Consider the following 16,963-nt stretch of genomic DNA (forward strand, 5'->3'; position numbering starts at 1 on the left):
TGCAGAAACTCTGAAATAAGAAACCCATGCGTTGTAGAAGAGCGATGCACAAACCCAGATGTGGACATTCTTTGTCGGAGATAATGAGCCTACAACAACTTCTACAAAAGCTAAGTACATCTTTGAAAATAAAATGAAACCTGAGAGTTTTGAGTATGAGCTAGCTCAAACAAAAAGGAAACACTTAAGTACCCCACCCAGCGACTTATCAGACATCCTTGAACACAGGATCCATATTGTTTGTCACTAGTTCCCACTTGAGCACTCAAAGGTATTGACCGTCGCCGTTGACGAAAGCTCTGCTGCGTAGGTGGCTAAGAATACATCTTGAGTTGCTTCAATGATCAACTTGATGGACCGAGACAACATCTTGAGGTATGTATTTGCGAGTAAAGAGAGAGAGAGAAAGGGAGAGAGAGAGAGAGTAGGAGAAGACAAGTTGCAGAGATGGAGGATGTATTTTGAAAGAAAATTGCAATTGGTTTCGAAGAACACTTTTACATGGCTATACCATTCTACATGGGAGGTTACTTAACAATCGACATGTGTGTGGGAAGTCTCATATTGTTCATTTGGAGAAAGCTGTATACTCATCCACCATTGTTTCGGGTTTGTTCTGCGGTGAAGGCATTTGTTTTTATGTGAATTGTTTTTTAAACAATCCTTCTAAATCACACTACTTTCGGTGTGATTTTTTTAACAAGAATTCTATTACAAAAGTGTATACAAAGTCTCCCAAAATCTCTATTATGGTTTTCTTAAAAAAAAAGTTATATTTTGAATAACAGTGGATTGTATATGATTTTTACAAATTGTTAATTGAATAACAGAGATTGTGAGTGATTTATAATGACTTTTTACAAATCTCATATTCAATAACAGTTGATTCTAGAAGTGATTTAAAAATCACTAGTTGAATAACAGGTGATTTTAAAATAAATCACAAATCTTCTAAAATCCTCCAAAATTCTACTTTCAATACACCCCCCTTAGTTTTTTAAAATGAAAGATTTAGTCACCTATTAAATCTGAAAATGTATTTAATTATCATTTTCATAGCCTATTTAATTATTAAAAATAAATTACATTTCACAAACAAGAAAAAAATCTCCTATATATTAATAGAAAAGTACTCTCACAAGAAAAAGAACTGAGGTGTCGCGCTTACAGAGCTCCTATACTTTTTTTGATAAATGCATTTATTTTTTATTGTTATTTACATAAATATACTAATGAAATATTATGAGCTAAAAAATTTTTCTATTAGTTTTTTAAAATAAAAGATTTAGTCAACTATTAAATCTGAAAATATATTTAATTATCATTTTTATAACCTATTTAATTATCAAAAATAAATTACATTTCACAAACAAGAAAAAAATCTTCTATATATTAATAGAGAAGCACTCTTACAAAAAAAAATCTGAGGTGTCGCGCTTACATAGCTCCTATACTTTTTTGACAAATGCATTTATTTCTTATTTTTATTTACATAAATATGCCACTGAAATATTATGAGCTAAAACTTTTTTCTATTAGTTTTTTAAAATGAAAGATTTAGTCAACTATTAAATCTTAAAATGTATTTAATTATCATTTTCATAACCTATTTAATTATCAAAAATAAATTACATGTCACAAACAAGAAAAAAAAATATTCATTTATTTATCATTTTTCTCATTGCATTTTTAAACTTAAGATTAGTTTAAATTAAATCAATTAGTTTAAAAATATTGCTTTATCTATTTAATGGTATAGTGATATAGATAATAATGTGAAATATAAAATATGTGAATTTGATTTTTAGAAACACAAAAAGACATCAAAACATATTTTACTAGATAAAGCATATTTTACTAGAAAATAAACGCATATTTGAATAAACGGAAAAAATTTTACTTACATATTTTGTTTTATATTTTACTCATAATATTTTAGTGGCATATTTATGTAAATAACAATAAGAAATATGCCACTTACAAACGAATCTTGAATCTCAAATAATAATTTTACTCATAATATTTTATTTAAATTGATTTATCCCGAACATAGTGTGGGTTGATACCTAGTTATGATTTTATTTTTCTAGTGATTAGTCACTTTAGTTTATGTTAATTTTGTAGTAATTCTTTTTAGGGAAATAAAGTGTTAATAGTTTGAATTATTAATATTGTTTCCTCTGGTGGTAAAATATTTATATTCCAAAAACGAATTATATTCATTCTGATCTCCGGTGTCTAAATAAATAGAAATTTATTCTAAATTATTGTACATAGTAATTATTGAGAATAGTTAACGGCTATTAAACGTTGTATTTGTTGTAAATAATTTACGGCTACCATAGAAGACAAATCATCAAGATATGTGGACACTTCGTCAATTAGTACTGGATGCTTGGGAAAATCGAGAACACGTTTTTTAAAAGTTCTTCTAGACATATGAGACTAGCTAGCGCTTTGCTAGTCGTTACTGTTTTTGGAGAAGTGAATATGTTTATCATTTCTTCTAGAGTTTTCGAAAACAAGATATAATTTCTCATGCATTTAGATTTCAGGAACTTAGCTCTTAAATCCTCAAACTCTTATTCTAGGCATGCAAATGCAATTTCGTCCCATGCTGCAGGTCCGGCTTGAAATTGTCTCACTTTTGAGCATGCCCAATAACTGTATTTTCTTGCTACTCAAAATAAAAACTATTTGGCTACGTGCAGCATTACTGGCTTACTGCATAAAGGCCGTAGAGAGACTAGTGGTGTTTTCTTTTTAAAACCTTACTTTTGTTTTGCTTTCTATGCTTTAGTATAGTTTATTTTATAATCACTTTCTAATTTGATTTCACATTCTGTCCACAACATACAAATCTTTAGCATATTTTGGCTTTTCTTTATCTTAAACAAAACGTAAAGCCTCTTTATGACAGTAGCGGTTTCCTACTCCGTTTGAACCATATATTACAGAATGATTTTATTCTTAATATATAAATATAAAAGCAGTTACGTACGCATATATGATTATTTTTGCAGCTAGACAAAATTACTGATTCCAGTACACTTTTGGTTTGTCTATGCCGGGTGGATTTGTGGATGTCTTGCCTTTCTTCACCTAACCATATAAAAATAAAATAAAGCATTGCATGATGATAATTACGTCCTCATCATTCAATCAATAATAGTTCCTCATTTCTACCTGCATGCCTACTGATATATGAGAAATATTTATATAGCGTGGGAATTTGATTATTGTGTAAAGAAAACAAGCGAACGTTGAAAGAAGAATAGATAAATGACCAGACAGAAACTGGTAAGGTCCCAATTGGCGTTACACGAACACAACACAAGATATATGTTTGGTAGTTTAGACTACTTTTTTTTTTTGGGTTTTTCATTGATTTATAAAGAGTACTGAAGCAAAGATTCGGGACAATCCATCCCTTGATACATGGAAGCAAATGACGAAATGGAAAAACATAGAAGAAGTATATTCTCCTATTATTCAGCAACAGAAATAAATGAAGATCCTAGACTGTTCGCGAGATCAATCTAGATAACGAGGATTTGGTTTCCTCTGACGAACGGGCCGGACTGCTGTGGTCGAACCTCTCTCACATTCCCTCGGCCCATCTATACCCTCCCCTCAAACAGCAACCTTGTCCTCAAGGTTTGGAGCAAAGTCGAGAAAGCTCTCTGCAATTTGCCTCTCCTCCTCCCACGTAGCATCATCTGCAGACAATCCCCTCCACTTGATTAACAACTCCACCACGTCCTTCTTACCCGAGCGAACCTTACGCTGCTGGAGCACAGAATCCGGCTGCAAGATAAGGTACCCATTCTCCCTCAGCGGCGGCAGCTCCCCCTGCACCGGTGTCTCTCGGCCAATGTGAGGCTTTAGTAATGAGACATGAAAGACAGGGTGTATGCGGGAACTAGCGGGTAACGCCAAACGATATGCAACAGCCCAACACCTTCTCAATGACCTGAAAGGGCCCAAAAAACTTATGGGCAAGCTTCTGCAAAGTTCGACGAAGAACCGACCGTTGGCGATATGGCTGTAGCCTCAGATACACCCAACCTCCACACTCGAGCTCCACATCCCTGCGTTTTGCATCCGCCAGTTGTTTGGTGCGGTTGTTAGCCCGTTGGAGGTGTTGCTTTAGTTCATCGAGAAGTTGGTCACGGGAGGTCAACTGCTCATCCACTTCCGCAAGCATCGAAGAACCCGCTTCGTACAAAGGAATGGCAGGTGGTGCGCGTCCATAGAGTGCTTGGAAAGGAGTGGTGCCCGTTGAGGAGTGGAAAGTGGTGTTATACCAAAACTCTGCCCACGGCAACAAAGCGCTCCACTGCTTGGGTCGGTTCTGAACAAAGCATCTGAGGAATTGTTCAATGCACCGGTTGACCACCTCCGACTGACCGTCAGACTGGGGATGATAAGCCGTGGACATACGAAGCTTGGTACCAGAACTTCCAAAACTCCTTCCAAAAGAAACTGACAAAAATGGGATCACGGTCACTTACAATGGAACGCGGAATGCCGTGGAGCTTCACAATTGCAGCCACGAACTTTGCCGCCACCACCTTGGCAGTATACGGATGTGCCAATGGAACCAAGTGGGCGGACTTAGTTAGTCGATCCACCACCACCATGATTGAGGTATGACCGTCGGACCGTGGCAATCCATCAACAAAGTCCATAGAGACATCCTCCCAGACTTGGTTCGGGATAGGTAGTGGCTGAAACAAGCCGGCTGGTGCCAGCGACGACGACTTCGCCCGTTGATAAATGTCGCAAGCTGCCACATATTCCTTCACAATCCGATGCATGGCAGGCCAGTAAAAATGTCTTGCCAGTCGGCGGTACGTACGGAGTACGCCCGAATGTCTTCCCATTGGCGTGTCGTGATGCTCATGTAGAAGTTGGGTCACCAAAGGTGAGCTAGGGGGAATGATCACCCGGTTCTTGTAGCATAATAGGTCGTTCCTCCATGCATAAGGACACCCTGGTTTGGAGCGAGCTAGTCGTCCCACACGCTGCATATAGGCATCCTCCTTTGCCAATGCTCGTATGTCGTCCCATAATGACGTATGTTGCACCGAGATAGCATTTAAAACCGGACTCCCTGGAACACGTGATAAAGCATCAGCAACCACATTGGTTTTGCCTAGTTTGTACGTAATCTCATAGTCATAACCCACTAGTTTGCCCATCCACTTTTGTTGTTCAGGAGTTAGGATGCGCTGCTCAAAGAGATATCGTAGGCTGCTCTGGTCGGTTTGTATGAGGAACCTCCTCACAAGCAGGTACGGTCGCCATGTTCTTATTGCCACTACAATGGCCAGCATCTCCCTTGCGTAGGTGGACCACGATCGTTTTGCTACTCCCAGCGACCTGCTCATGAAAGCGATTGGCTTCTCGTTCTGTGACAAAACGGCACCAATAACATCTCTGGACGCATCGGTTTGTATCACAAACGGACTAGAAAAATCTGGCAGAGCCAGTGTCGGAGTAGTGGTGAGTGCCGTCTTGAGAGCCGCAAAAGCCACCTCTACCTCTTCTCCCCATTCGAACCCTCCCTTGTGAAGCAAGTTAGTCAGTGGTCTGGCGATTATCCCATAGTTCTATACGAACTTGCGGTAATACCCAATAAGGCCAAGGAATCCTCGTAACTCGGTGACATTTGTTGGTGTTGGCCAGTCAAGCATCGCTTGGATCTTGGTTTGGTCCACCTTCACACCTTCGTTGGAGATTATGTGTCCTAGGTATTCCAGTTCCCGTTGCCCAAACTCGCATTTCTTGAGCTTCACGGCTAGCCGATGCTTGCGTAAGATAGCAAAAATCTGCTCCACGTGATGCACATGTTCTTCCCATGTCGCACTGTAAACAAGGATATTGTCGAAAAACACTAGCACGAACTGGCGGAGGATATGCCTGAAGATATCGTTCATAAGCGCTTGAAAAGTCGATGGTGCATTGTAGAGCCCAAACGGCATGACTAGGTACTCATAGTGGCCGTTGTGGGTTCGAAATGCGGTCTTATGCACATCTCCAGGAAGTATTCGCACTTGGTGGTATCCCGTAGTCAAGTCCAGCTTAGTGAAGAAAGTAGCCCCATGGAGCTCATCGAGCATGTCATCAACAGTAGGGATTGGAAAACGGTCCTTAATGGTGACTGAATTGAGAGCCCGGTAGTCCGTACAGAACCGCCACGTCCCATCCTTTTTCTTGACTAAAAGCACTGGTGACGAGAAGGGGCTAAGACTTGTGCGAATGATACCAGCCCTCAGCATCTCGTTTACTTGTTTCTCAATCTCATTTTTCTGGAAATGGGCGTACCGATATGGCCTGACATTGACCAGATCCATTCCTTCTTTCAACGGAATGTGATGCTCAATGTCTCTCTGCGGTCGTAGCTGCGTTGGTGGTTGGAAAAGGTCGTCAAACTCTTGGATCAAGGGTCGAATGCCCTCTGGAATGATCCGCTCCTTCTCTGCCGCCTCAGCAATATGTACGGCGAACAGAGATTGCCCCTGACGAGCCTCTTTTTCCATCTCCTGTGGACCGCCGACTTGAAGTTTTGGTTGTATTCCTCTGAGTTTGAATGTCTCCCCTCCCCATTCGAACTCCATTGTTTGCTCTTTCCAGTCACAGACCGTTGGTGCTAGGCACCTCAACCACTGCACTCCTAAAACCATGTCTAATCCCAAAAGAGGTAGAGCGTATAGCGTCATGGTGAAGTCCACTGCTCTGAAACCCACCCTGACCGATTCGAACTTGCTTTGACACTGCAATGGCTTCCCATCTGCCACCTTCACTTCAAACGGTTTCACCAGTGTCGGATCAACCCTCAACTCCCTCGCCGTTCTTTCACTGATGAAATTGTGCGTGGACCCGCTATCGACCAATGCCGTGAGGTGATGTTTGCCGATGCAGGTTGACAAGCGGATTGTCTGTGGTCCACTCCAACCCGTCAGTGCATAGGTGGTGATCTCTGGAACTTCATCATATTTCGGCTCTCCTTCCACCTCTTTGTCTAAGTCACTGTCGTCATCTCCTTCTCCCTCCATGACAAACAGTTGCGGTTGCTTGCACCGATGACCTGGGATATACTTCTCGTCGCAGCTGAAGCATAAGCCTAAACTCCTCTTTTTCTTCAACTCATCCCAGCTCAAACGACGTGGTGCTGACGACGTTGATTCTTTGGTTTTAGAGTCGACTTCCCTGGACGATTCGACCCTGTTACCCGTCGTGGATTGATGGAACCGAGAAGTCGGCATGCCATAGCTCGTCGCTGACGGACCACCACCGAATCTCTTCCTCCCATGTTGCATTTGTTCGTCTTTAAGTCTAGCCAGATTCAGAACCTCCTTGAGCGTCTTTGGCCTAAACATTCGGACGATGTCTGCGATAGAAGAGTTGAACCCTCTAACATAGGTACCAATCAACGCCTTTTGAGTCCACCCCTCTACCTTGTTCTGGAGTCTCTCGAATTCCCTTTGGTAATCTTGCAGCGTCCCCTTCTGCTGAATCTTTGACAGTGCTTCGTCGAAGTCCTCCCCGTCGGTAGGCCCAAAACGGACCCACAACTCTTCTTCGAACACTTGCCAAGTCAAGGAAACCCCGTGTTGCAGCAACCCTTTCGCCGTTGCCTGCCACCACTCATTCGCTTCGTCCTCCAAGTGGTAAGAAGCGAACTGGACCCTCTGTTCTTCCACGGTACCATGGTAATCAAAGTATTGTTTAACTTTGCTCACCCATGACGTCGGATCACCTCCCTTGAATCGTGGAAACTCAAGCTTCACCGACCTCCCACCTGCGAATGGATTAGTGTTGTCCGTTCGAAACTACGCCCGATTGGTGTCTCCTCGTCGCTCTAAACGTTGAGCACTGCCTCGGTCTTCCTGGCTACTCATCACCGATTCTGCTAGACGGTTGACGGCGAGTTCCAATGACTGAAACTTTTCCGCCATGCCCTCTCGCATCTTGACGATCTCGTCCTGCATATCCCCAGGTTAGCCTCCAAGTCTTCGATTCTCTCCTTGTTACCCATGCTTGACACCACGCCAGTGGTCCGGATCAAGCCCCTCTGTTACACCGCTCTGATACCAATTGGTAAGGTCCCTATTGGCGTTACATGAACAAAACACAAGATATTTGTTTGGTAGTTTAGACTACCTTTCTTTTTGGGTTTTTCATTGATTTATTAAGAGTACTGAAGCAAAGATTCGGGACAATCCATCCCTTGATACATGGAAGCAAATGACGAAATGGAAAAACATAGAAGGAGTATATTCTCCTATTATTCAGCAACAAAAATAAATGAAGATCCTAGACTGTTCGTGAGATCAATCAAGATAACGAGGATTTGGTTTCCTCTGACGAACGGGCCGGACTGCTGTGGTCGAACCTCTCTCACATTCCCTTGGCCCATCAGAAACTGTATTTTTTCTCTTTTCAAAATAGATCTCTGTTCGAAACCTAACAAAAATTTGGTCATCTAGAAACTTAGAGAAGTTATTTGGAGAAAATTTGTGTACAGTTTTTATAAATTTTCCAAATTTGTTATTGATTTTTTTAATAAATATTTTATGATTATTATTGATTGTCATGGATTTACATTAACTTATTTTCCTTCAAAAATTTATTTTTAAAGATAAAATAATTTTAGAAAAATGTCAGTGGAAAGATTTTCTCGAAAAAAGTAATTGATGGAGAAATTTTTTAAAAATAATCTCACTTTGAAGAAAATGAGATGTAAGCATTCTTGAATCTCAACAAAGAGGAAAAAACTAAAAACTGAAGAAATATGATAGTAATACCGAGTATGTGGACATATGCAATGAGAACTGGAAGTCAATGACGATTTAAACATGTTAAGTAAACAATATTTTATGGTATCTTGCTCTTTCGTTTTTATAATTATCGCTTCCAAACTTTGTTGAGAATTATGAATGTTATGAAAAAAAAAACATTAAAACTATGAGTTAAATTAGAAAACCTAACAAACACACGCAATAACCTTTGACTTTAGAAAAAAAAAAAAAACGATATGTACTTTAACATTGGACTAATGTTAAAGACATAATTTGTATAATTGATATGACAATACCCAAGTACTTTAACAATACATAATATTTATCAATTTACGTGACATTATAAAAAAAACTAGGTGATAATTTGTAGTATAAATTAAAAAAAAAAATTGTTTATCAAGGTACGAAGAATAAAGTAAAATATTGTATGGGCTATACTTTTTATTTAGGATTATACCCGGTCGAATAAGGAAAAGTATTGTATGGGCTTGTCGCTTATGACATTTTCCTTCCATTTCAATATCGATATAGTTTGAGTGAGATAGTTTTGGGCTTCCACCTGATTTTTTTTAGTTTGGTCCAATAACAAAAAAAAGGATGCATAAATACAATTTTGAGTTAATTGAGGCAATTTTTCTAAAACTAAAATCACATTGAAAAATTATAAACAAAACATTGGTTGCCAGCTTATGACATAATGAGGGCAAGAATATTAGATCGAACTTGTAACATAATGAGGGCAAGAATATTAGATCGAACTTGTAAAAAGGATTTGGATTTTGTTAAAAAGAGGAGAAAAATAATGTTAAAACTATGAGTTAAATTACAAATAAGTTGAAAAACTAAGTAACAATAGACATTGTAGAAGTTGTTTAAGTTGGACTTTATTTATGAATGATGTGGTGAATATATATATCAACGTAGTTACCAACAATATGGCTCTTGAAAAACATTATATTTTGGGGAGTCTTTATAAATCTCTCGCCCCCTCCCCCCAACCCAATAGTTGGGAGGAGGGAGATGTCGATCGTCTCCCCAAATGGCCAAATCCGTATAACTTCGTCCACAAACTAAATTTTGTTCGAGAATACTGGAGAAGCTGAAAATTCTGGTCCCCATGTTTTCTAGTTACACTACAAAATATGACGTCGATGCACGTTTTGTAGCTATCGTACTAGTACATAATTCACTTTTGGTCACTCATGTCACCTCATGCACAGCCTTGGATTCATAAATTAAACTGGAGTTTGAAAAGTCAAAATGTACATGAGAATTAATCTTCTTCCTTTTTGTTTTTTTTTTCAAGTCAGTCAGTTATTATATTATTATTCGTCCACTGCATCGCGAGATAGCAAGAAAGATATGTAGGATGTGAATAATTTAGACGCATACAGGTGTTCTTTAATTTTTAGGATCACATGAATTGTGATGAAATCAAAGTTCGGTGCTCGCGGTGGATATTATAAAATATGAAAAACACTTCTGGTCAAACCTTTAATGAAAAAAAAAACAAAAACAAAAAGTCGAATATTGCTTTTAAAATTTTCAGGTATATGGAGTTTTCGATAACCAATATGTAGATTTAGCCTGGTTTGCTGGATTGATTGTCTTTGATCCTTTGTATGTTCCAGTTGTACTATCTTCAATATAATCTTTTCGTGAAAAAAAAGAAAGGAGTTTTCGATAACCAAAAACGCTTCAGGGTTAGGCATAAGGCAGTCATAAACTTAAGCTGTTAGTATTATTGTTTTAACGTACTACTTGCTGGTTCTTTTCTAGGACTGGCTATTGTTTTAACGTACTACTTGCTGGTTCTTTTCTGGGACTTGCTATTGTTTTAACGTACTTCTTGCTGGTTCTTTTATGGGACTGGCTATTGTTTAAACGTACCACTTGCTGGTTCTTCTCTGGGACTGGCTATTGTTTTTTTTTTCTTTTTTTGTTGTTGTTTAAGTTACCTTTACTAGCTATTACGGATACGAGATAGTAAGAAAAACACAATTTTAGTTGTGATATATGTAAAGCTGATTCTAAACGATATGATCTCAGTCCGAATGATTGGTCAATTTTAAATTCTTCTGTTGTTCAATTTACGTGACGTTAGGTTGTCCACTTCTATCCTCGAAGACTCCAGCTCTGCACAAAGACATACATACGCATATGCATGTGTCATGTATTTTTGTGTGTATATACGCACTAAAAAAATCAAAAATATACATACAGTATATATATGAGGTTTTTTTTTTTTTATAACTCAAGATAAATCTCTACACTTATGGAAGGGTCCGAGACTAATATTTGGAGGAGGTGCAGCCAATGGCGGACACATGTTGACCGTGGGTGTAGCACGTGCCCCACTCTAATTTTTGTTTTTCCTTGAATAAATAATACAATATTTATTTATATATCCCTTAATTTAGTTATTAATATTATTAGTGCCCCATACTAAATATATGTCTGCATCCGCTCCTAGATGCAGCTTACGGATAGATCCTCTTTCCGAGTATTCAAATGGCCCGTAAGCAAGGACCATATCCATGTAGCTACATAATAAATGAGTAGTAATTACACATCTAGGGAGAATTGATTCTTAGTCTGGACCAACAGGGCAACTCTTCCATCCAAATGGGAACCACTAGTCCACCACCACGTGGTTTATATATATATATGAGGTGATACAACTTTTTTTTGTTTCGAGATATACTGTATAGGGTAATTTCGTGAAATTTAAATACATCTTTTTAATAATACATCGAGTGATTTAAGAAAATAATGATCGTTCTATCCGTTTTTTCAAAAATTTAAATATAGTAAATCGATATCAGATAATCCACAAGGAGAGACGTCTTTCTTGCCAAGTTGCCAACTATAGATCACAAAAAATGCAACTGTCACCATATCGTAGAACCAGCTTATATCTCTATCTCTATTGGTCTTTTTTACTTTGTTTGGTAATTTTTGTTAAATTGTTTGGTAAATATAAAAACGCTTAAAACACGGAAACACAGAATAAATTTTTTGTTCAAAATTTTCTAATAATTTCCAAATTTTAATCTCCTATATCTCTGCGCAATTTTTCTTCTCCTAATGCATCGGAGAGATAGATATCCTTCTGAGTTCTTGCATTGTTCAGGTACTTTCTATCTATTTATTTATTAATCCGACAAAACAAATGTTACATGTTTTGGCATCAGTTTTCATGAGACTTTATAATTACGAATGAATCTGAATCACGTTATTAGTATTATTGCAAAAAATCAAATTTTAAAATTTTTGAGATGTTTGCGTATACGTGCTTAAGATTGAATAGCAATTATAAAGCTCAAGAATCTGATTAAGATGATCTTGAATTCTTGATGATGGTGATGATCTTTTTCGCTTTCGTAATATGAGTAGTTGTAGGAAAACTATCTTTACCAATTTAGATCCATTAAATACGCATCTATACATGTGTCATGTCTAATATGTGTACACATATATGTGTAGAAGAAATTCAATTCTGACGAATAGATAATTGATTAATGTTTGTTTTATATTTGCGTGTGTGTGTGTCATATACATTATATACGGGGAAAATGAAAAGGAAACGTCCAAATACCAAATAAATAGAATATGAAATTTAATCTAATTAAAAAAGTTTAATTATGAATCTAATCCTTTGACGGGGACACCATTGGTTTGTTTTTTCCTACTAGCTAGAACCAAAACATTTCGTCTCAGTGTTGTTTACCAATATTTATAAATGGTACACACTAATTGAATATACAATATTCAGAGAAAAAAAATCCGCAGTAACCAATTTTGACGACATAGAGTAGTTGTCAATTTTGAAGAATTAGAGGTTTGGAACTAGCTAGAGAAGAAGATTAATATGTTTTTGCTTCTGGTAGTCTATAATTTCGTTTGTAGGTTAGAGTTTTTGAGTTCGATTTGATTTTTGGTTTATGTCGATTGGTTGGATTGTAGATTTGTAGTTAAGGGTATTGTTATGTGGGGGGAGATGCTCTATTTAGTTCTAAACGATTTTGAGTTTGAAACCTATCGCATTATTCGGATTTATCCATATCTTTTGATTTTAAACCTGCAAAAAAAAATGGTCGCAAGATCCTACGAAAAACAAATTCTTAAACGCGGCTCTTAATTTGTATGCCATTTTTTAATTGTAAAATGGCAAATATGACTTAAACAATAGTGGTCGAATGTCAATATTTGAATAGATGGTCATTTAACTTTAACTAAAACGACAATATTTAATTTTTCAAAAAGTTAACAATACTATTGTAATTTAACAAAGAACTTTTTGAAAATGCTATTGTCCAAAATTAGATTAAAGAAATAAAGATTTTGAATTGAAAAGTCTTTCTGCAACTTTTTTAAATGTAGCTACAATATTTACGTTTTTCTACAAATTTCTTTTTGTTTGCTTCTTAATTTTAAAACATGTTGACCTAAATAAATACGTGTTTTTAACAAAAATAAAAATAAAAATAAATAAGTGTTGCGTATGAAGAAGGATCCAGTCATCAAGTCTATCTCCCAATCCCATACCTTAAATCTTTGATATTTAGGGTCCACCATTGATATCATGATATGCTTGAATTGTTAATTACGATCTAACTTTTCTTAACAAATGGTAAATTGCTTTTCAGCCATACTTAAAAACAATAAAACATACATGCATTTCATTTTCAGTAGTCAACATGTTCAATAATTTACTAAATGTACTATCCAGATAGTACCGGTCCTGATAAACTTTTTTTTTCTTTTCGGGATCTCATGATGATGTTATTGATGTATTTTTAAATCGTCCAAATATATTTACAAATATCATTTAAACCATCAAGTTGACAAAAGAAAACAAATATCATGAAAATGAAAGTAAATTTAAATTTTTAAAATGGAACAATAGTAAATATAACAGTCATATAAAATAATAAATTAGAAAACATAATTTCCTTTGATATGTTGTCTCCTTGTTACTCTTTCAATATTTGCTTTCCCATCTAAATAGTAGTTGTTTTACGTAGAGCCACTTAATAATATTAGGGGTCCATACATGTGCATTATAATAAACACGTGTAGAAACATAGCTAGCAATTAAGTCTGTTTCCAATTATTTTTACAACCACTTTTTTTTTTTTTAACAACAGCTTACAAGATTGACTCAAATTATCACAACCACTTTATAAACTGTGTTTTAAGATGTCTAAAAAATTAAGTTTTTTTTTTTTTTTTTTTGTAATACTAGGTTTAGCAGTAGTTGATTTTAATATCTGGAAGTTCAAAATGTTTATAACACATAATTAATTTCGTACAGTAAACCAAACAATTTTTTTAACAGGCGACACTATTTGGATAATTTATCTAACTTAACTCAAATCAGCAAATTCCAACAACAAATTAGAGTCGTCCTATAAAACGTTTTCATTTATCCAAAAATTAAAACAGAAAAAAAATATACATCACTAGTTATGTAGTAATTGTTTGTATTTTGATTGTTTCGTTAATTTCAATGTAAAGCATTTCTAGAATAAAAAACAAAAATAGATGTTGAATAATAAAAATAGTAGTATATTTTATTTTATTTTATGTGAGGTCAAACAACATTTACATATATATATGGAAAGAAAAGAAAGTATTATTGTAGTTGCAACGTGAAAAAACACAGCTTCTGTTCTCCAATGATACAGGTCTCAAAAGACTCAAAACTCTGTCATGTCTCAATTCCATGAATTATTTATTTAATCATTCTGCTTTCTGTAAGTTTATATATAAATATGTATTTTTGCTTAACGTAAACCTGTGCTTACCTCGTATTACTTGCTCTCTTCTCAGGCTTAATAGTTCTCTGCAGATAGCTGTAGAAGAATCAGAAGCCGAACAAGAAGAAGAAGAAGAAGAGATCGATAGAAACAAGATCCGAGGTTGAGCCATACTAGTCCCTTCATTGATCATCAGTCTATAGAATCACATAAAAAAAAGATGGGATTCTGGTCATTGTTGGAGGTGGCTTCTATGCCGGTTATTCAAGTTCTCATCATGAGTATTGTGGGAGCTTTCTTGGCCAGTGATCGTTGCAAGCTCTTCCCTATTGAAGCCCGCAACTCCATGAACAAGGTAATCCAATTGAATGGTTCTTTGGATCTCTGAAATAACTATCAAACAATCGAAGATTTGTTGACTTGGAAATATTGTTAGGTGGTGTTTGTACTATTTGCACCGGCTCTCATGTTTGCCAATCTAGCTCGGACGGTCACACTTGAAGACATCATCTCATGGTAATCATTTTTGTTTCTTACCTTTGTGGTAACTCAGTAAAAAAAAACGGTGAAAGATAAATCTTCAACTGTAATATTTTCTTGTGAGTGAATTTAAAGGTGGTTTATGCCGGTGAACATGGGACTTACATTCCTAATCGGAGGACTTCTTGGGTGGATAGTTGTAAAGATTCTGAAACCACCTCCTTATCTTGAAGGTCTTATTATTGCAACTTGTTCTTCAGGTAACACCACAAAATTATTTTGAGACAGTAAACGTCATCATCATCATCATTGTCAGTATGTGTCAGATATTTCTTTGCAATGTTCTGGTGGAGAAACAAAATTCTATTTTGGTTAATAGGAAACATGGGGAACCTACCAATCATCCTAGTCCCAGCAATCTGCGATGAGGACAAAAGTCCATTTGGTAACAGGAGTGTATGCAGAACCGTTGGTCTCTCTTACGCATCTTTCTCCATGGCAGTATGTAATGTTGACACTTTCTTTTTTTGTTACAAAGGTATTGGTATGAAATGAGGAGAAAAGAGAAGCAAAATTGAATTCTATATTGCTTATTGTGCAGCTAGGGGGTTTCTACATATGGACATACACATTCCGGCTGATAAAAGGGTCAGCAATGAAAATTCAAGCCATGGAAGAATCTGAGAAAGCAGTAATCAAATCATCCAATAATGACTTAGAGGCTGATCAAAAGACCCGTCTCCTTAATGCACCCGAAGACAAATTGGTAAAGAAAGGGACAGGGTTTTGGAGTAAAGGAGTAAACTTCCTCCATGAGATATTGGAGGAACTTCTCGCACCACCTACGCTCGGTGCAGTAAGTTCATTTTACTGACTAGCACTGAGGAATATACCAAGAGTGAATGAATTAACCAATGTGACATGTTTGATGCTTTCAGATTATCGGTTTCATCTTCGGTGCAGTTAGCTGGCTCAGAAACCTTATCATAGGTGATGATGCTCCTTTACGAATAATTCAAACCACTGCAAAACTTCTTGGGTAGTTACCAGAATCTTTGTCATTAATTACCTCCTAACCATTTGCATCTTAAGTTACTAACCTAACCGATTGTGCAGAGATGGTACCATTCCTTGTATGACTATTATACTAGGGGGCAACCTTATTCAAGGTAAATCCCTCAATATACAGCTCCTATTTCACTATCAGTTTAAACAAAAAACTAAACTTAGAAACTTACTGTGGTTCAAATCGAACAGGTTTACGTTCCTCGGCAGTCAAACCGGTGGTTGTAATTGGAATAGTCTGTGTTCGGTACATAATTCTCCCAATTATCGGTATAGGCGTTGTACTAACAGCTGCGAGTCTAGGATTACTTCCAGAGGATCCATTGTTTCAGTATGTTTTGATGCTTCAGTTCACTCTCCCACCTGCCATGAATATCGGTTAGTCATAAATCATCAAGTGAACTGAGTTCATGCAAATCTAGAAAAACTAAAAGAACAATATTAACAAGGAAAGACAAATTGAAACTTACAGGTACCATGACTCAGTTGTACAATGTTGCGCAAGACGAGTGCTCAGTTCTCATGCTATGGACATACTTGGTCGCTATACCGGCCCTCACCGTATGGTCCACCATCTTCCTTCACTTGTTAGTCTAGGGAACCTGCAACTCTGCGTGAGCACAAGAAGTTTCTATCTCTCTACTACTAGAAAGACCATGGGGAAAACAGATGCCCAAGCTCTGTCAAGGGATCTTACCATTCTGTATGATCATAGCTTGATAGATTCTTTTGGTTGCATTTGTACCTTTCTGCAAGTCTACATTTTTCCCCATCACCCCATTTGTAACGCAAATATTGTATCACGTATTACATCAATATAATGTAAAAGCATATGGTCAAGAAATCAGA

The 16,963-nt window shown here is 36.8% G+C and overlaps 1 protein-coding gene across 6 annotated transcripts; it reads left to right on the forward strand.

The window, feature by feature from the left end:
* Positions 1-11,750: 11,750 nt before the first annotated feature.
* LOC104747568 (protein PIN-LIKES 5) lies at positions 11,751-16,958 on the forward strand. Of its 6 annotated transcripts, none has more exons than XM_087488995.1 (10): positions 11,751-11,940; positions 14,643-14,924; positions 15,006-15,085; positions 15,185-15,309; positions 15,429-15,550; positions 15,651-15,905; positions 15,988-16,088; positions 16,166-16,218; positions 16,307-16,492; positions 16,587-16,958. In XM_087488995.1, exons 2-10 carry the CDS (start codon positions 14,790-14,792, stop codon positions 16,709-16,711), a joined length of 1,182 nt encoding a protein of 393 aa, XP_087345121.1. In that variant the 5' UTR covers positions 11,751-11,940; positions 14,643-14,789; the 3' UTR covers positions 16,712-16,958. The 6 variants fall into 6 exon arrangements, with proteins under 6 accessions (XP_087345121.1, XP_087345124.1, XP_010467523.1 ...); XM_087488998.1 differs by having other exon boundaries at positions 11,821-11,940; positions 15,429-15,554; XM_010469221.3 differs by lacking the exon at positions 11,751-11,940 and adding an exon at positions 14,027-14,566.
* The last annotated feature ends 5 nt before the right edge of the window (positions 16,959-16,963 follow it).

The sequence above is a fragment of the Camelina sativa genome, chromosome 15 (genome assembly GCF_030686135.1).
Source record: "Camelina sativa cultivar CO46 ecotype springtype chromosome 15, ASM3068613v1".
Classification (NCBI taxonomy): domain Eukaryota; kingdom Viridiplantae; phylum Streptophyta; class Magnoliopsida; order Brassicales; family Brassicaceae; genus Camelina; species Camelina sativa.

Bases quoted from the DNA above. Each gene is read 5' to 3' on its own strand.
- LOC104747568 (XM_087488995.1), top strand. From the start codon at position 14,790: ATGGGATTCTGGTCATTGTTGGAGGTGGCTTCTATGCCGGTTATTCAA. The intron at 15,551-15,650 runs GTATGTAATGTT...CTTATTGTGCAG, and splicing joins ACGCATCTTTCTCCATGGCA to CTAGGGGGTTTCTACATATG. The intron at 16,493-16,586 runs GTTAGTCATAAA...TGAAACTTACAG, and splicing joins CCCACCTGCCATGAATATCG to GTACCATGACTCAGTTGTAC.